Source organism: Gopherus flavomarginatus, chromosome 2 (genome assembly GCF_025201925.1).
Source record: "Gopherus flavomarginatus isolate rGopFla2 chromosome 2, rGopFla2.mat.asm, whole genome shotgun sequence".
Taxonomy (NCBI): domain Eukaryota; kingdom Metazoa; phylum Chordata; order Testudines; family Testudinidae; genus Gopherus; species Gopherus flavomarginatus.
The window spans coordinates 83082913-83104202 of record NC_066618.1 but is presented as its reverse complement, the minus strand read 5'-3'; the positions used below and the strand labels follow the sequence as shown (position 1 = coordinate 83104202).

At 42.4% G+C, this 21290-nt stretch overlaps 1 protein-coding gene across 6 annotated transcripts in view; it reads right to left on the bottom strand.

Moving 5' to 3' along the window:
• Nucleotides 1-21290, bottom strand: part of FYCO1 (FYVE and coiled-coil domain autophagy adaptor 1) — a 117240-nt gene that overhangs the window by 60803 nt on the left and 35147 nt on the right. For 4 of the 6 annotated variants that reach the window (XM_050937870.1, XM_050937871.1, XM_050937874.1 and 1 more), the window contains 7 exons: nt 17441-20071; nt 15762-15854; nt 14853-14971; nt 12667-12834; nt 7861-8010; nt 6304-6509; nt 5777-5921 (listed from right to left, as the gene is read on the bottom strand). In XM_050937870.1, the coding sequence (XP_050793827.1) occupies nt 5777-5921; nt 6304-6509; nt 7861-8010; nt 12667-12834; nt 14853-14971; nt 15762-15854; nt 17441-20071 (3512 nt within the window). The remainder of the gene's footprint in view (nt 1-5776; nt 5922-6303; nt 6510-7860; nt 8011-12666; nt 12835-14852; nt 14972-15761; nt 15855-17440; nt 20072-21290) is intronic. The other 2 variants (XM_050937873.1, XM_050937875.1) reach the window with 1 other exon arrangement.

Below are 21290 nucleotides of genomic sequence, written 5' to 3'. Positions count from 1 at the left end.
CTAGGAGCAGATAGAACATTAAGCTTATGATGATTTCTCACTTCAGATTTCAATGGAGTTATTCCAGATTCATAAAGAGAGCAGAATATGACACCGAGAGAGTGGTCCTCATTCCTAATTACAACTAGGGAGTTGAATCCTGTTTGCATCAGGCTGTTATGGCACAACAGGTGGTTTACCCTTTGAAATAATTCTGGAAATCATTACCAAGCACCATTAGTATTAGGTGCTGAATGTGACCTGAACCAACAGGCACAGAGAGAAAGGAGGACTCTCAGTATTATGAAATGACACTGACAATCATTACACATCATTTCAAGGAAGGACCTGCAGAGGCAGGATCAATGTGACTATGAGGGAGAGTGGAAAACAAATAGAAGGCAGGTAGGCAGGCAGAGAAAATAAAGAGGGGCAGACAAAAACAAGTAGCCACAATTCTTGCTCTGTACTGCTGCAAGAGGCAACAGGCTAGATTCGCCTCTCTGGGCACAACTTGCATGTCCAGCACTAAGCAGGGCAGTTACACCGGGGGAGGGGCGGATTCACACTCAGGGTAGGCTGTGGCAGTATCACCACCTTCCCCATCCCTAGGGTGCTCTGCTGGAGTAAGGCAGCTTTAAAATCTAGCCTGGTTTGCACACAGCATTGTCTGCAGAGAGCGCCTAGGAAAGATGCTGAATCAGCATCTCTCATAGCCAACCAGCTTCCCCTCCCCCTACAGCTGCACTGGCTAGTTCCAGGTCACTGGCAGAACAGAGGTGACGGATGGTGTGGACTGTTTCCAGGAGGAACCTAGGGCATGATTCTGACCCAATGTTGTATTTATTTGGATGTGACTATTGGACCAAAAACCCAAACATGAAGACAAATAAAAACAGTCCTTAACATTCTGCCTGTCCTTGTGGGGATTTCCTTTGTTGCAGGATGAATTCTAGTGACACTTAGCACATAATGCATCATCATCATCATAATCATGATAATAATGTATTTGTTTTGCAGTGACACCTAAAGACCTCGTTCAGAGATCAAGCCCCACTGCTCAAGGCACTATGCACACATGTAATTAAAAGACAGGCCCTGCCTGAGAATGATTACAATCTAACGGCCTGATTCTGCAACTAGATGCATGTGAGTGGACCCCTGCCCTCTGCAGAACTCCCCTGACTCTGCAAGGGTCTGTCTGCAGTTAGGATTGAGACCTGAATAACTGTCTTTCACATGACAAGGGAGATTTTCAGGCATCCATTCATTGTACAGGAGAAAGCTGTCACTCAAGTACAGACATCTTGCATAATAGCAAAAGGAAATACATAAAGCTACTGGTTGAGCAAATTATTTCTCATCTACAGGCTTTGGTATTTCCAGTGTGAAAATTCATTTCTAAAGCTACTTGCAACGCTGCCCAACTCTGTCAAGTCCAATACAGCACTACAGAAGAGGCATATACCCATCAGGCCAGTAAAATACTGAGGGTCTGATTTTCCACTGTTACACTGGTTTTACATCACTGTGATTCTCCAGAGGAAAGTGACGTCACACCAGTGTAACACTGTGTAATGAAGTGGCGAATCAGGCCCTTATTTGTCTTTCTATTTTACACTAAATACCTTAGAAGTGAATCCAGCCCTGAGGTGGACTGTTGCTAGTTTCACCAGGGATGAATCTGGCCTTTGTTTTCTTTGGGTGAAATAGTGTGCTCATCTTTTAGGACCTTGCAAACACTTAGGGTGTGCCTGCACTAGGGTTTTAACCTCAAGATAACTGATTGCCCATAAAGACTAGGGAGCTAAAGGCTAGTGTGGACCCTCCACAAAGAAATGCTTTTATAGCAACATAAGATCCTGTGGTCCATTTTAGGCTGAGCTCAGTTCTGGATCAAATATTTGGGGAAAGTCCACACCTGCTTTTACAAGCCAGTTAACTAAAGGTATAAACTCTGCTGAGCTGGAATTGTCTTTATTCTTTATATTGTACAGCACAGTATGAAACAAATAACAAAAGTTGCCACTAAACAAATAATAAATAAAAAATAATGGGGATTGTTCATCTTTATGCATTTGAGGAACAGAATTTTTAAATGAAGATAAAATAATATATAGGTGATATCAGAACTAATTATTTTAGGGGACTGCAACTGAATCTCAGCATAATGAGACAGTGTTTGCAATATATGTACGTTTCCAAGACACTGTATGGGACAGTATTTCATTATCTACAGTTTCAATCCATTTTGAAATGTCATTAATGTTTGACCTCCTTGTCACAGTTCTTTTTTATGGTTACCCCAGTGATATAAAATGTTGTTAGTGGTTAAAAATGAAAATCTTTAGTATATTATTTCTGCTCTTTCCTATCTGATAGTCTGCTGACAAACAGGTTGGGCCAGATTCCCAGCTGGTATAAATCAACACAGCACTACTGAAGTCAATGAAGCAGTACAAATTTACAACAGCTAAAGATTTGGTCTTTCCTGTCTCAAAATGTATTGGTCTGTGGGTTTATGTTTGCTGAGCTGTGCTGCAAAGGCCTGACTGTGACACCTATATTTCTGGTGCACGTATCTGACTCACCACAGAGGCAGCTCTGAAATCTCTAGCGCTGTAAAAGGCAGTGCTGCCTGTTTATGTTCTAATATCTTTTCAGAGCACAAAACCACAAAATAATTTAAAAATTCACATATGACCAACAGGTTGTTAAATGCATTATATCTAACTAACATTTAGCACCCATAGTTGCATGCAATACATAGGTGGAGCTGATCAGTAGATCTTATATATATATATAATTCAGGGGAAGGTAACCTATGGCACACGTGCCGAAGGCGGCACGTGAGCTGATTTTCAGTGGCACTCACACTGCCTCGGTCCTGGCCACCAGTCCAAGGGGCTCTGCATTTTAACTTAATTTAATTTAAATGAAGCTTCTTAAACATTTTAACAACTTTATTTACTTTGCATACAACAATAGGTTAGTTATATATTATAGACTTATAGAAAGAGACCTTCTAAAAATGTTAAAATGTGTTACTGGCACACAAAACCTTAAATGAGAGTGAATAAATGAAGACTCAGAACACCACTTCTGAAAGGCTGCCGATCCCTGATATAATTAGAGCTAGTCCTGGGTACCTACAGAACCCACAGCCAAGAAGGACCTCCAGTTTGTAGGAGAACCTCAAATTTCACATGGCATTATGTGGTCTATAAATACCTCAATGTGCTGATCTGTGCTAAAAGCAGGTTGAAGTTCAGCTTGTTTTCTGCTGGTTTACACTGGAAGAAGGTCTATTAGCCAGGCTCTTTCTCAATACCCAAATGAAGGAAAGGGACAAAGAGGAGATCTCTGTCTCCCTCTCTATCCCAGTTATACGTAGGAGGGGAGAGCTACCATCCTTATCTGTTGACCTCATAAGAGATGACTAAGCAGAGGTAAGGTGCTAGAGTAAACAGAGAGAGGAGAGACTGAAATAGCCCTGAGCCCAAAGGATAACCACCCTGCGGCCCTTTAAGATCATGATACTAAAGAATCAAGGGCAGTGCATAAATGGTTCTGACTAGCCTATGGAAAGTGGTAAAGAAGAAGACTATTTTCCAGTTTTCTTATCTATAGACTGTGAACGATAGGAATAGAATAACAACACTGCCACAGGGTAATGTAGAATTCTAATGATACATCCAGATGCCTTCAATAATGGTCTTACAGTTTTGGTGGCTTCCTCAGCAAGAGGCTGACAGCAAGATGACCAGCGAGCCCAGTCCTAACTTCATAGCTCATGTGCTCTCTCTCACTGTTGTGTTCCCAAGGGCTCACATTTTGCATCGCTGGCCCTCCTCGGCCAACAGGAGCGAAAGCTCCTGGGTCCTAATTCAAGATGTCTTACAATCCTATTTTGCTGAATCATGATGAAGGTCATCATATGACTTTGGGAAAACTTGCATCACCTTACTTTTCCCATCTGTAAAACGATGACAACGCCAACATACAGGTGAATTGCAAGGTTTAATTCACACGAATCTGTAAATGCTTCAAGGTCCTTTGAGACATTGCAGGCACACAGATGCTATGGTGGTGGGTAATTAAATAGCATAGTATATTAGCAAAATACACCTCTACCCCGCTATAACGCAGTCGTAGGGAGCCAAAAAATCCCTACCACATTATAGCTGAAACCCCATTATATCGGGGTAGGGGCAGCAGGGCTCTGGCAGTGATTTTAAAAGCTCCGGGCTCCAGCTGCTTTGGGGAGCCCCAGGCCCTTTAAACTGCCGGTGAAGCCCCGCTGCCACAGCCCTGGGGTAGGGGCGGCAGGGCTCCAGCAGTGATTTAAAGGGCCCTGCACTCCCCGCAGCAGCCAGAGCCCCGGGCCCTTTAAATAACCAGCAAGCCCCACTGCCGCCAGCCCCGAGGTAGAGGCAGCGGGGCTCCAGCAGTGATTTAAAGGGCTCTGGGCTCCCCGCAGCAGCCGGAGCCCCGGACCTTTTAAAGTGCCGCCAGAGCCCCACTGCTACTGTGCTATATGCGAACTCGTGTTATATCGGGTTGCGTTATAGCGGGGTAGAGGTGTAGCATAGTATACTAGCTGAGAAACAAAAGTCAGAATTTAAACATATTTTGTTCCAGATAAGCCAGCATGTCTAGTCTACCTTAGACACACATAGCAAGGAAGTGTGGTTTACAGAGGGACTAATCATACAATAGGGGGCAAAACAATCTAGCTCTGTTTTTTGAACCACAGACTTCTTACTTTGGGGCAGCTTTTAACCTGGCATTGAGAGCATTTGTCACTACAATTTTTCTTCCCTGATACTAAGGAACAACATGTGGGTAGAGAGTTACAGTAATAAACATTTTTTTCTGTTGAAATATCTAAAAATAAAAATTAGACTTCAAAATTTTGTCAGGAAGAAATATTAGCGAACATACAGCCTGTACCATTGTATACATTTATTTTGGGGTAAAATATATTTTACTTTGGATATTGTTCTTAATATTCAAATGACTGAAACAAAATGAAACTTTTAATTAATATAGAAATAGGCATAAAATATATTAATGCAACATTAAGTTTGCAAATTAAAAGAGACAATCTATCAATTCCTCTCTACTGCTGATTTATGCAGGAGTAGACGGAACATGTGACTGAAATCTACACTATGAAGTGTGTCCTTCCACTTTCTCTTGGGGAAAAAATAAGGTGTGGGAGATTTAGCTATATAACTGTTGTTCCTTTGTTTTCTGGGTATTGTATCTTTATAACTCTACAGACCCTGCTGTCTGCAGGGACAGGCAGCCATTTTATGTTCAGTTCAATAAAGCTTGTCATAAGAGAAACCCTGGACTTTGTTATGGGTTTTCCCCTGTGTTGTTCTCTTAGGCCACGTCCACACTACGGGGGGGGGAAATCGATCTTAGATACGCAACTTCAGTTACATGAATAGCGTAGCTGAAGTCGAATATCTAAGATCGGATTACTCACCCGTCTACACCGCGCAGGATCGATGTTCGCAGCTCTCCCTGGGTTCCGGAACTCCGTTGGGGTTGATGGAGTTCCGGAATCGATATAAGCGCGCTCGGAGATCGATATATCGCGTCTGGATTAGACGCGATATATCGATCCCCGAGCAATCGATTTTAACCCGCCGATACGGCGGGTAGTCTGGACGTGGCCTTAATCTAAAATGAAGTTCAATATGACTAAGAGTGTCTGTTTTCTCTTTATGAACAGGAAAAACGTAAAATGAGGCTCCAGTTTTAAATTAAACAGTGTTTTACTCACAGATCTGTGTCACTCTGGTCCAGATACTCTACTTCAGCCTGACTTTCGTTATGGACAGAGTCAGATTCCTGCACTTGGCACAGTTCCTCATCTGTGATTATATCAAACACTGCATCATCTGGTGGTTTGGAGGTTTCATTTGTAACTGTGCCATAAAAGTACATCAAAAGAAAAGCAGTCATAAAGTAACAGGCAGCATTAGTGTTTTTATTTTTTAAACAGAGCTTATGTGCCCAGACTATTATTCTGCCTATACAGTAGTTTTCACATACTGCAAGTGCTAGAGGGAGTCTCCAGGGTGACTCACGGGCATTAAAATATAAATGGGTATTTGTATCAATCTATCAATATTAAGATATACTAACAAGCTCCACCACTACTCTGGGACAAGTTCCACCTGGATTTACATCCCATTAACCTCACTGGGGTTGCACAGAGTGTAAATTGAGCAAGATCTGGCCACACAAGCCCTGGCAGGAAGCCCAATAATCTCATTTATCTCACATTTGCACATGAAAAGAACTAACCTGTACCTTCCTGGGTCGGAGACACTGCTGAATTTAGCGGAGCTGGTGGTTCTTCTTGGCTCGCACGGGAGCCAGAGTCATCCGTGTAATCCACGATCACCCTAGGTTTATTGAAGCAAGCTCTACAGCATCGCTCCTTCTTGCCACTGTGTTTGGTCATCATGTAGTTGTTACAGCAGTAATAGCAGAAAATGCGACCACACAGTCTAGAAATTAAAAAGAACAAATGCAAAGGTATGAGAATGTTACCCCTATGGCTTAAAAATAGAAGTAGGTAAGGTGTGCATTGACAGTGCTTGGGGTTTTGGTCATAAAGGTCATGTACCCTGGGAAAGCATGAAGTTTTTTGTAGGTTACATGGCAAAAATCACAACCCAGACAATTCTGTCTTTTAAAGTTCAGATAAACTTACCGGATTGTGAATGTTCAGAGGGGCACATTTTTCCTTTATAGTCTCAATACAAATAAATTACACAGGAATAGAAGTTTTCAGAGGGTAAAAACAACTAAAAATACAATTTACAAACAAGACAACAAGTAAAGAACACAAATTTAGTGACTTTCGATGGGCCTGATCTTGTTCCTATTGAAGTCAATGGCAAAATACCCATTGATTTTAATGGGAGTAAAAACAGGCCACGTATCGATATTCACTCAGACCATCGCTAACCTAAATCCTTCACTGCATAAGCTGCACAGCGTCCAAAAAAAGGAAGAAGCAGCAATATAAAATATTGATTTATGTGAGTCAGAAAGAGAGCTACACAAGGATATTTGGTCATTATAAGAATCAAATAGTTTTTAAATTGAATTGTTAACAGTTTGTTGATTAAAAGACCCAGTTCTCTTTTCCTCTATTCATTAGGTTTTAATACTAGCTGTTTTTTGTAAGTATTCAGACAACTACTGGGTATTGGTGAAAATGTTTGCAAGTTTCACAAACATTAGTAGAAAACATTCTTCATCTGAAAAATCATACTAGAAGTAAGTTATTAGCTACCAATTAGTGACCACACGATATTCACGACTTTAAAATGTCATTGATTAAGTGACTAATCACAAATCATGAATAAAGAGTGAACAGTCATATGCCACCCGACTGCCTGAAATTTGTTCATCCAAACTTTGTGAATATATCTGGAGAAATCACAAACATGTAACTATTAATTCACAAATAGAAAAGGGTTAAAATTTGCAGCAAGTAATTCAATCAACTGTCAGATTTTTTGAACAGGCCACATCAAAATCAAATCTTGCTATTTAGAGTCATTGTTTCTCACCATATCTTTTAGTAGTGAAAGTTATGTCTGTATAGAACCTAATTCAATGTGGCATCAATCCTGATTGGGTCAGTACTGTAATAAAATAATAATAGTACCATTGTACTGAATAATTTTTAAAAGCATATATACCAAGTGCAGACAGCATATAATATGCATATTATAACAATGTATGTCTGGGAACAGTGTAAAATATTGAAACACTAGATATTTTACATGGAACCTATCATATTTATTTCCACGTTTTTAACAACGTGTTATGGGTCAAGAAACTGACCTGCAGTGGTGTCGGCGCATCATCCAAGTAAACTCTCGCTGACAGCTCAGGCAATGATTTACTTCCATGTCACCAAGCCATCTTTGCTCTGCACAGAGCTTCTGCTGAAATTCCAGAGCATCTGATTTCTGCCAAAGTGCATCCTTATCCCTATGGAGACACGTGTAAAGAAGGGCAATACATTTTAGAAATATCACTGTTTGTTTTTAAGTAATCTCAGCGCTGCCCCTGGAAGAAAACTCTACAACATAAAGTGCTGTTATTTAACTTGTAAGTACACAAATCTGAAATAGTCCACTCCCTGCACTTTTAATTAAGTTACACCGTGATTTACAAATGTATATACACTACCGAAAGGCGTGATTGGCCTTTGCAGACAGAACCTCAGAATATAAGAATTGCCATACTAGATAAGTACCATGGCCCCAGTTCAGGAAAGCACTTAAGTGTGCACTTAATTTTAAGTTGCACTCAATGAGCAACGCCTAAAAGGCTTCAGTTGAAGGCACATTATTCTCCTTACTGCAGCGAGTTCTATCAAAGATATCCCAAAAGCACATTTGGATCAGACTGTAGCTGTAAGCCATGGTTTGCTCTGTGGGAGAGTGAAGCAAGCTGCCCTGCAGCTGACCCACCCAGAATTCCACCTGGGGATCAGGTTGGGGGGGTGGGGTGCATGTTACTTCAAGTGTTCTGTCATCCTTTGAAAGGATGTGGTCGAGATTCCCTCTCACATTAGTCCACCCTCAAAGGTCAGGGTACAATCGGGTGGAATTTAGGCTTTCTGACTTGGAGGTGCATCAACAGCAAAAAAAGTTGTGCATCATTTGAGGTAAACTGTCAAGTGAAACCTCAAACCACAAAGGCTAATAACACAGCTCTAACCATCTCACAACACCCATCACTACCTGACCTCTTAGCTCAACTTTTTGCAGCTGGGCATAAAAGCAGAATCTTACACCCTAGTTAGAAGGGAGGCTGCACTGTATATTTGCTAAAGGAAAGGAGTAGGAGTTAGGAATTATAGTCTCAGCTCTGGCACTAACTTGCTCTGAGGTCTTGGTCATGTTATTTAATCTCTGTTTCTCAGTTTACCAATCTGTTGAATAAATATGGTAATACTTAAATACCTCACAGGGTCTATGAGGATCGATTAGTTAATGGTTAGACACTCTTTGAAAATGTTAAGTGATATCAAGGGCTAAGTATGTGAGCCAAACTTTGCTCTCGATTACATCTTCTTCTGGCTCCTCAGTATATAAGTTACACCAATTTAGACTCTCTTACACACCTGTAAATAGCTGTAATGAGATCGAAGGGATTCTAAATTAGCATAAGGGAGTCTTCATTATGCATCACCTGTGAATCTGACCTCTGGAAAGAATCAAGAAGTGAAAAAGAAATGCTACCTATCTTGACCCTACTATATTTTAGTCACCAACACCATCAGATGCAGGAAAGGTAATAAAGAAAGGACTTCATTTTTTTCAGTGACTTTACAGGTTTATGTCTTCTTGCACTTTAAAAATAGATGTCAGCTGAGATCATAACTCCCTGGAAAGGCCAAGAAAACAGACGTGAATGAAAACCCACATTCTCTTGTCTGATTGAACAATACACCAAAAGCTTCTGTGAGTCCTGATCAGAAGAATGTGGTAATGACCCGGCTGTGTACTATGAGCTAATAAACTTTTGAAAGTTGTGACAGTATTTGGAAGAGAAATATCTGCTATAGGTTTCTCAGATTAAAAGGAGGGAAGAACTCCAGTATTAGCTCCTACTCCTGAACCAGATTCAGGTAGATAGACTGGCTCAGGAAAGGAATAACAGTTAAAGGAACTTCTTTGTAGAAGTATCAGAGGGGTAACTGTGTTATTCTGGATCTGTAAAAGCAGCAAAGAATCCTGTGGCACCTTATAGACTAACAGACATTTTGGAGCATGAGCTTTCATGGGTGAATACCCACTTCCTCAGATGCATGTAGTGGAAATTTCCAGGGGTAGGTATATATATGCTAGCAAGCAAACTAGAGATAACGAGGTCAGTTCAATCAAGGAGGATGAGGCCCTGTTCTAGCAGTTGAGGTGTGAAAAACAAGAGAGAGGAGGAACTGGTTCTGTAGTTGGCAAGCCATTCACAGTCCTTGTGGCCCCACAATATGCCAATATCTTTATAGCCGACCTGGAACAACGCTTCCTCAGCTCTCGTCCACTCACGCCTCTTCTCTACCTATGCTACATTGATGACATCTTCATCATCTGGACCCATGGGAAGGAGACTCTGGAAAAATTCCACCACGATTTCAACAGCTTCCACCCCACCATCAACCTCAGCCTGGACCAATCTACACGGGAGGTCCACTTTCTTGACACCATGGTGCAAATAAGTGATGGTCACATTAACACCACCCTATATCGAAAACCTACCGACCGCTATGCCTACCTTCATGCCTTCAGCTTCCATCCCGGACACATCACACGATCCATTGTCTACAGCCAAGCACTGAGGTACAACCGCATCTGCTCTAACCCCTCAGACAGAGACCAACACCTACAAAATCTCCACCAAGCATTCTCAAAACTACAATATCCGCACGAGGAAATAAGGAAACAGATCAACAGAGCCAGACGTGTACCCAGAAGCCTCCTACTGCAAGACAAACCCAAGAAAGAAACCAACAGGACTCCACTGACCATCATATACAGCCCCCAGCTAAAACCCCTCCAACGCATCATCAAGGATCTACAACCTATCCTGGACAATGATCCCACACTTTCACAGGCCTTGGGTGGCAGGCCAGTCCTTGCCCACAGACAACCTGCCAACCTGAAACATATTCTCACCAGTAACTGCACATCGCACCATAATAACTCTAGCTCAGGAACCAATCCATGCAACAAACCTCGATGCCAACTCTGCCCACATATCTACACCAGCGACACCATCACAGGATCTAACCAGATCAGCCACACCATCACTGGTTCATTCACTTGCACATCCACCAATGTAATATACGCCATCATATGCCAGCAATGCCCCTCTGCTATGTACATCGGCCAAACTGGACAGTCTCTACGGAAAAGGATAAATGGACACAAATCAGACATTAGGAATGGCAATATACAAAAACCTGTAGGAGAGCACTTCAGCCTCCCTGGCCACACTATAGCAGACCTTAAGGTGGCCATCCTGCAGCAAAAAAACTTCAGGACCAGACTTCAAAGAGAAACTGCTGAGCTTCAGTTCATCTGCAAATTTGACACCATCAGCTCAGGATTGAACAAAGACTGTGAATGGCTTGCCAACTACAGAACCAGTTTCTCCTCTCTTGGTTTTCACACCTCAACTGCTAGAACAGGGCCTCATCCTCCCTGATTGAACTAACCTCATTATCTCTAGCTTGCTAGCATATATATACCTACCCCTGGAAATTTCCACTACATGCATCTGAGGAAGTGGGTATTCACCCACGAAAGCTCATGCTCCAAAATGTCTGTTAGTCTATAAGGTGCCACAGGATTCTTGCTGCTTCTTTGTAGAAGGATCCTCTGATGAACAGTTAATGTCTAAAGTGGCACCGGGTTTTCACTCTTCATCTAGTAAAGGTGGAGAGGTTTCTGCAGCACGCACAAGCTTTTGCGAGAAGACAAGAATACACAGACCAGAGGTGAGAAACCACAGTTAGTACTTGGTTTTTATTTAATACATGGTTTGTGTTTTGTAATGGTAATTTAACACCATTAACTGAAGTAGCTGCACGTCTGCAAGTTATGTCTGCACGTCTGCAGCACTTGGCTTGCTGATAGATAAAATCCTCCGTTTTTTTAACATAAACCACAATCTGTATTTGTCTTGTTCAGTCCAGAATTGTTATGATAAGACATAAGGAGCCTACAGGAGTCTTCCTTCAAAAGGAAGGCTGGTCTGTAGTTAAGACACAGGACTGGGACTCAGGAAAGCTGGGTTCAGTTTACAGCTCTGCACCAGATCACGTGTGTGACCTTGGGCAAGCCACTTGGGGCCAGATTTTCAAAGATGCTAAGCTTTCCTTTAGTAGTTAAATAAGGGCTAGATTTTCATCCAGCAGCTCCCGTTGTGACACTTGTCAGCACCCATTAACTTTCCAATGAATCTGCACCAGTTTAAACCAGTGGAGCGGCTGCCTGTTGAGTTTGCTATTTAAAGACTGATCACACTGGGCTCAGTCGTAGGCCAGGCTATGGGCCAGGACAGAGGATTAAGGAGGTGAGATGACTCCTTGCTTCCCTGCATGGGCTACCCACATTATGGATCAGAATGTAGGTGGGATGGCAGCTGCTGCTGAGCCGCAAGTGAATGGGACATGGGGGGCATGGGTGAGCAATGGATGGAGCCTCTCTCATATTTTTTACCCTCCATTTCCCCACAATTTACCAGTTAGCATCGTTCTCTGAATAACAATTTGGTCCCAGCCCAGTCCCTTATCCAGGACAGACTGCAAGGTGCTCTCTGTAAGTGATGGATACTGGAGATAAATATTTGCTAGAAAAACATATTGAAACATTTTTGGCGAGGGAGGGGGAAGAACGTATGCTATACAGAGAATAACATGGACTTTGCAAAACAGATACAAAAGAGCTAGATCACATTTTGTCTATTTTACTTCTCTTAATGTGCCCTAGCCATTGAATATCACTGCCAATGTTGTGTCACAGAATTTGGCCATTACATTTATTTTCTGTTCAGGAATAAAAGATTAATCCCTCCACACAGCACCATTTAAAATCCTCCACAATAGAACCTATTAATTATTTTTTAAATACCAACCTGAGAAGTTCAATCAAACGTTCTTCAAGGAATTGCTTTGTTCTAGTTAGATCGTCTAGCTCGGCCAACAACTTCTGATCATTGCTGTCTCTGTCTGCTGTCGCCTTGTTGAGTTTGTCACCATACTCTTTGACTTGCTCACTCGCTTTGTCAACTTCTTTTTGGGTCCTGTTTAAATGCAAATTAATTGTTCTTAAAGAAGTCCCTTCTGCCATTTATCTTGACGAACTCTGTAGTTTTAGTGAAGTCTTTCTCAGTGTGAACACAATATTGTATAGAACAACGTGCTTTAGTTTTTTGACACTTTTGAAGCTGTCCATAGATACATTACCTGTGGGTACCTTTGACAATCAGTAACTTCTGGGGATGAGGGTCCTATTTTCTGCTCCCTTTTCATAGCTGTGTTTGCGATGGCTGCCCTCTTGGCTGCACACCAGGGATTGAATCAGGTAGCATGAACTGCTACAGCTTAAGCTAAGAGCCAAGGGTGAGTCTCTGGGTGAGTCTGTAAAGACCCATATCCCCAGCAGACTGGGCACAGAGGACAATCCGGAGCACAAACATATCAGTGGTTTACATGTTCACGAAAGGTATACTAAGTATGCTATTAATTTGCAATACCACAAAACAAAAAAATTTACAAAGGAGCTAAAAACCCTTTACCCCTGAGTACAAGAAATACTGACAAGCTCTGCTAATGTGACTTCACTTGAGAGTCTCATCCAGACAAATTTGCCTCTGATTTCAAGTGGACAGAGTGAAAGACTTAATGATTTGATTTCTAGTGTATTAATTTCAGTCAGTAGAGCAACTTAAACTAGAGAATTACTCACAGTCTCAGTGGCAGAGGTGGCTCCAGGCACCAGTATGCCAAGCGCATGCTTGGGGCAGCAAGCCACTGGGGGCGCTCTGCCGGTCGCTGTGAGGGCGGCAGGCACGCTGCCTGCCGTGCTTGGGGCGGCAAAATGCCTAGAGCCGCCCCTGCTCAGTGGTAAACTTGACAGACTACAGTCTACTTAGTATAATCAATAGACTCCCAGTTGGCACAAGAGATGAACTCACCAGATCAGATACTCAGTTTTGAAATCAGTGGAAACTGATTTATACATGGAGCTACTTCAGTTGACACCAGATGAGCATCTGGTGCACAAAAAAGAAACTAGTGTACACTTAGTTGTAAGAAACTAGAGTGGGTACAAACAGAAATCTGAAAAAGGAATTAAGGGCCCCGATTCTGAAGTCCTCATTCAGGCCCATATCCCAGCTCTCTTTTACATGGGAGCAAGATAAGCATTAGCTCCTTACTTCCAGGTAACAGCTCTGCACAAGGTCAGGCCCAGTGAAGATCTGCTCCATGACCAGAGCTGAGGGGCAGAGTCTCCATGTAAATGACGTCTCATCTACAGAGCACGCAGAAATCCAAGGCAGCACATCTCAGAGCCCAGGTCTAAAGACTCGGGTTTATGGGGCTCACACTACAGCTCTCAGAATGGCCATGTAGACATATGGGCTTTGGCTCTGAAACCCACCCCACTCCCCTGGCTTCAGAGCCCAAGCTCCAGTCCAACCCCCAAACATCTACACAACTATTTTTAGAGCCGTAGTGCGAGCCCGAGACTGCAGATCCCGGCTCTGAGACTTGCTGTTTCTATTGCCCCAATGGAATAACACTGATTGATACCAGCTGAGCATATGGCCCAATATCTGTACTTTTGTTGGGGTGTGAAGCATCCCGGGGAGTACTGTGTCCTCCCACCCCTACCTGCAGTCTCCATGGCAAGAACTGCCCTGATGGACACTGCACTTTCCAGCTGACAGCTCCATTCCAAAGCTGACTATCCTCTGGAGTGTTCCAGTTCTCTTTTAAACAGCAGTTAACATTGCTGTACTTTGAATGCTGCATTTAACCCATGCTACAAAGCCTAGCAGCACGTAGAATAGTTTCACAAAGGAAACAAGAAATGCGATGACTAAAGGACATCAGCTAAGTGAAAAAGGGAAGCTGTATTCTGTGTAATTTCCAAGTTTTCTATCTGAAAGGTCACTCATTGCTTCCTACTCAATATTTATGTATTCTCTCCCCTGCCTCATTTACTGTGCACAACAATATGGTACACATACGATGGTGACTTATCTCCTGCTTGGCGTCTTACAAACAGTACAAGTGAAATAACCAAAATGCTAACCTCTCCAAGTGTTTTTTCAGCAACATCACCTCCTCATCTTTTTTTAACCTGGTGGATTCATATTCAGTCAATTGCTCTGTTGCATACTCCAGTCTGCTAGACAGATCCGTGTTTACAGCCTAGCAAAATAATAAAATATTTCTATTTAACGTATCAAAACATCACTGTATCAACTATAACTTAGTTATGTCACCTAAACAATGCTTTGATAGGGGAGTTTAAGAAGTCCAATCATTAATTAAAACATTACTATTGAATAATCAGACACTAATTAGTTGTGTACTGGGGATTGATTACTTATGTCACATTGAATAAGGGATCAATTGTAAAGTATTAAACCATGCCAGTAATTTTTATTAGCCACAGCAGAAGGGCTTTGAGTGGCTTTTATCTCTTTATCAAAGAATAATGTCCCAAATACAATGATTAAAAAATAAACCACATCAGTATTTAAAACTATTTCACAGTCTGAAATAAGTGCTTCAATAGGAAAACAAAAAGTTTAAAAGAAACTAAATTATCATGAGGGGGAAAATGTCAAATTTATGGCTTCTTCATTAAAACAGAGTTAAATATGAAAGGAAGTGAAAAAGCACCTTGTACATCTGAACTTTAGAGATAACATTTTCAGACTTGGGTACACCCCTATATCTATATTTAGGCACCTAAGTAAAAGTCAGCTGGTTTGAGGGGGGTGAGAACCTCAGTATTTAACTGTTATTCGTGCCTTTGAAAATCTCCCCCTAGTTTGAGAATTTTGACCTGCATGTTTTATTATTTGTTCAAGTGCATTCTCAGGCTCCTAGCCAGCTGCCAGATAAGTCCCCTGCCTTGTAAATGCTAACACAAGTGACTATTGATGCAAATACTTTAGCACATTTCTTTATTGTAATCAGATTAAGCACCTACGTGAAGCTCTGCAATCTCTTCCTCTGCAGCACACAGCTGTCGTTTCTGCTCCTCAAGCTGCTCTTTTACTTTCTTGCATTCTTCACTGACAGCCTAGTGTAGTCAATAAAGCACAGAGTTCACATAAAAGTCATCACCCAGTTTTAAAGTTTCCTGCTGATGCAGTATGGACAATTAAAATATACTGGGCCAAATTAATCCATTAATTATAATGGAGTTACAACAGGGATAAATTTGGTCCTCTGCGTGTCTGATGGCAGATTAATTCAAATGGGCATCCCAGGAAACTTAGGGCCTAATTCATGGGAAAAAGTCCCCCGTTGTGGAAGTTAGATGATGTTTTTCCAGCAATTATTATGGGCCACAACATAAATGGCCCAACTTGCTAAACATGTAATTGTTGTGTTGAAAGTACAAAGGGAGCACAAGTAATGCTGGGAATTAGGAGATGCTCTGTGGGCAAAGAAAGTAGAAAGTAAGTGCACACCACTTTTCAAAGTTAGAAGAATCTCAGCATACACAGAAGTGTGTACATCTGATCAACTGGCAGCCTCAGAGCTGCAGTAACAGACACACAGTTCTTTATCTTTCTGGAATTTCTCCCCACATGATCCAGAGGTCAATCGGGGTGGCTCATTACTGCTTCCTGAAACTAGACTTTTATTTCGGTGGCTGTATCTTGCACAGTAAAATTACCACTCAGGCTGGGATTTCTAACCTTGATCTCACTGAAATCAACATTGATTGCAATAGGAGCAGAACCAGGCCCACACTCAGACTTCTGAAAATCCCACCATGGGCCTCTAGCCCTTATGTTCAAAGAGATAAACTTCCAGGTGTGAACTCAGTGTAACCTGTGCTGTGCTATATGTCAGAGTTTGCAGACTGCCTGAAACAGTGCCTCTAACAGAGGGGTGAGTTGGCCTTATTCATATCAACAGATGTTGACACTAAAGCCTAACGACAATGTAAATATTACAAATATTAACAATTTCACTGCTGATCATTGCACACAAGGATAGAGAAGAAAGGGTTCATGTGATCAGAGCTGCAAAATCTACTGTGAGCATCTTATTCTGGTTTCATGAGTGGGCAGATGTTGGGTTGTAACTGGATTTTGGGAGAGTACCAGTATGGGTGTTACTGTTATCAGGGAATCGATGGGAACTGAGAGCACTTAGCCCGGTGCAGGAGGTATGCAGCATCTTGCAGTATTGGGCCCATTGTATTACAGGTACTTTTAAATAACGGCAAATCGTAAGCTGAAATATTCATAGTGTTTTGATGAGTAATATTTATGAAAGTCGATAACCATTGGGTCTGAAAACCACCTTTTCAATATTCTGCAAAGAAAGGAGGTTCACACATCCATAGCCTTGTTCTGCTGATCCAGTGTAGTAAAGAGGATGTAACTGGTTCAGTGTTAAACATCAAGGGGAATCAAAGCTGCTTAGCATATTGCAGAGCAAGGCTCAGTGAGTGTTAGGGACTAATTCCCCCTAAATTCATATGTGCACAGATTAAAGCCAAAAGGGACTGTTGTAATTATCCGACCTCCATAACAGGCCATTTCACTTCGTAATTCCTGCAGAGGAGGGAATTACTTCTCCTTACCACGTCAGTGAACACTGTCAAGCATGTAGAATGTAGAATAGCATGTAGAGTATTATATTAATTACCTTGAATTTTGTCTGATAATTTATAATCTCTGTGCTCATTTGAAATTTTATTGCAGACAGCTCTTCTTTGCTGGTCTCTTGGAAGCTTTGGGCCTGTTTCTCTGCCACCTCCAGCTGTGTTTGCAGGCTAGAAACAGCTACAACGCGTACTTGATAATCCTTTAGTTTCTCTGTCAGGCCTTGGTTCTCCTGCCTGAGCATGGATATGTCAAGTTGCAGCCTCTCCTGCTCCTTTGCTGCTTGCTCACCCAATTCCCTGAGCTTCTCAGTGACCCGGGCCAGCTTCTCTTCTGCATCCCCCTTCTCAGAGGTCAAGGTACAGATCTGAATACCAAGTTCAGCCATGTCAGTGTTGGTTCTGTGGAGCAAGTCATTGGTTTCTACATTTTCCATTTTAACAGTCTCCAAATACTGATTAACCTTGGATAGCTCTTCCCTAAGACTCAGCACATTCTTCTCCAGCTCAGCCTTTTGAGGGGCTTCTTGTTCCCACTCTTTTTTCAGAGTTTCCTCTCTTTCTTTACACTGCACCAGCTCTTGCACATGGTTTCTGTTGAGTGACTCACTCTGCTCTTTCAGCTGCTGGACCAGTGTCTTTTGTTCCCCCAGAACTGCCTCCGTGACATCCAGCTTGCCTTGCATCCTCTCTCTCTCATCAGCTGTCTCCTGAAGCTTGGCTCGAAGGTCAATCACTTCTGCCTGCAACCTTGACACTTCACTCTGGTTGATGTGCAGCTGCTTTTCAGACACGGCTAGCCTGGAAGCCAACTCTTGTGTCTTTTTCTCCTGACATGCTGCCTGCTCCAGTTGGGCCTTCTCCACTGAATCCTTCTCTCCAGTAAGAGATTCAATTAATTTTATTTGATGAAGGCATGTTTTTTCCATATTTAGCTTTTCCACCTCAAGGGACTCTGCTTTTTTTTGGTACATCTCAATCTCTGCCTGTAACTGCTTGCATTGGTTCTCTATGCCTTGCAGTGTCACATCTTTCTCTGTAACTTGTGACCTAAGAGACTCTTCACACTCCTTCAAGGAAAACAGAATCTTTTCCACCTGTAAACCATGCTGTTTGGCACTCTTGTGCTCTGTTTTCAATTCAGCTAAAGACTCCTTGATGGTATCTTCTCTTTGCCTCAGTTCTTGGTATTCAGAATGCAGAGACTGTAGCCTCTCTTCCAGGATCTGATTTTGCCTTGTGACATTCTGCAAGTCTTCGTGCAACTGTTTGTTCTGCTCCCGGAGCTTTTTCTCTTTTTCATCCACCGACACCATGGCATCATCAATCTGACTCTGGAGCTGTTTCTCCGATGCCTTCAGCCTGGCCAACTCAGCTTCCAAAGAGGCTTTAGATGCCTCCAGGTTTTTCTGCTTCTCTTTCATCTTCTCCTTGGTTTGGTGCAGATTTGCATTCTCAGATTTCAGTTTCTTGCTTTCTTCACCAATTTCGTTCAGTGCCAAGCTCTGTTGTCCTGTGAGCTCCTCCATGTCCTTTACCTTCTGGAGGAGATGATCATTGCTTGAGAGGAGTTTTTGGTTTTGCTCCTCTAGGCTGTGCACCTTCTGACTCAGCTTTGATAAATGATCCTCTTGCAGCTCAAGTTGCTTTGCCAAGGTTCTGGCTTCCTGCTTCAGTGCACCTTCCCTACACCTGCACTCTTCCTGAAGGTTCTCTTTTGCTCGTCTGGTCTCTTCAAGATTTTTTTCCAGCGACCCCACACGAGCCAGAGAGCCCTTCAGCTGGATCTGGAGTTCAGCCACCTCCTTTCCTTTCACAGTCAGTGCCTCCTGCACTGTATCCATTTCTTTTGCCATCATTTCCAGGCTCATGAGCAGTTTTTCACTGTCTTTTTTGGAGTCCGTGGTGAGGCAACTAAATCTGGATTCCAGTTCTTTTTGTGCCCCCTCTTTCAGCTGCAGTTCCTCTCTCGCTGTCTTTACCTGAGACAGAAGTTTGTTATTTAGTTTCTGGATGTCAGCCTTTTCCTCTTCTGCCTGGTGAAGTTTCTCCAGCAATTCTTGGATCTTTAGGGTAGTCTCATACTGGGTAGAGGTTTGTTGTCCTTTTTCATCCAAGACGGCATCAACTTTTGCAATGAGCTCTAGATTCTTCTGCTCTGTTGAACTTAGCTTGGTCTGGAGCTCACTGATGCAGAGATCCTTCATGCTGACCGAAGCCCTGGTGGTTTCCAGCTCCTGATTCAAGAGCTGCAGTTCTGAGGCATAGTCCTTCTTACTTGACTCCATTTGCTCAAGCCTTGTGTGGTATTCCTTTTGCTGCTTGGCTGCATTCACTTCTAATGCCTGCACACATTTTTGTAGGTCATGAACAGTGCTCTGAGTGGAGCGGGAAACCTCACACTGTTTCTGTAACTCCGCTATCGTCTTTGTCAGTCTGGAGTTCTCCTCGTTGAAGTTGCTGCTCTTTTCCTTTTCCACTTGCACTTGTTCTTTCTGAAGGCTGACAGCTGCCTGTAGCTCCTGGTTTTCCTTCTGTAGCTGATTAATCTGCTCCCGCAGCTCCCTCTGCCTCAGCTCTCCCTGGTCAAGTTCCACACGCATCTCTTCAAATCCCTCCAAGTGTTCAGCATTTAGTGAGTTATTTGTATCAGGGCTACCTGGAAACTCTTGTGTCTAAGAGGGCGGGAAGGAAAGAACAGAAAAGTTAAATTGGAAACAGTGTATTTTTATACATGAAAGTTTATGAATGTTCCAGGACTCAGTGATAGCTTAACTGTTTTTGTTGATTAATACTTGGTGGTGGTGGTAATAAAATGAATACTTAAGGGATGCTGTCAAGATCAAAATTAATACTAAAAAAATCCTAATTCATGCTACTGTTAGTCTCCTTGATTATTAATTACTTTTATTCATTTATAAGCATTCCTGTAGGGCTCAGAACTCCAGCGTCTGACATCTCAGAACAAAATTAAGTTCTATTTATTATTTATTTACTCTTTGTATATTATGCATCTTAGCCAGTGATGTTACACCAGTTTGTATTGTGGCCCTGATTCAGCAATGCATTTAAGCACATGCTTGCATCCCATTGATTTTAATATATAGTTAAAGTGCTTTACTGAGTTGAGGGGTCTTGGATGCTACCACAGTGCTGTTGTGGTTGGAATCACAAAACTGCGAAAGGAAAGCTTAAAAGGAAAGAAGGCTATTTTCATTGATACTAATGAAAACCTTTCTAGTCATGAGATTTTATAAGCTTTGGGGTTTTTTTTGTTTGTTTGTTTTTGTTTTGTTTTTTGAAGACGACTTAAATGTTAGGTTTAATCAACTTATAAAAAGAGTCCTCTTAGGTTTTTCTCCCATGTGATGGGAGACCCTGGCCACACCCACTGGCTTAAACACAGGCCCCCGTTTCCTACTCCTTGCAAAGAGGGGACCCCATCCTTTGCAGGCCTTCTTAAATCTCTTCTGATGGAGGACATAAAAGGAAAATTAAATGTCTCAGCACACTAAGAATAACTTCTTCCTTGATCCAACTGAAAGGGACAAAGGCAAACAGTACCTTCTTGCTTCAGTGCTATCAGTGTAGCAGTTTTCGTGGAGACCTGCTGCCTGGGCTATTGAATCAAGGTCACTCTGTCAGGCCTATACTGGGAGTTTGGTGCACTCTCCACAGGGTCAGGGGTGGAGATCTCCTGCATGGAAGCTCCCCTTGTGGTGTCAAGAGTCACTCCAGCAATTTCCTGCTCAGGGTGATCTCTCCTGCCAGCTGCCTGCTGTTTCCTCCTTTTTAAAGGCTTCCTTCCTACCACCCCGACTGACAGGGACAGAGGGGTGGGTACACACTGCCTCTCTGGCACCTTCCTTTTCAGTGTGCGGTCTATCCATCCCA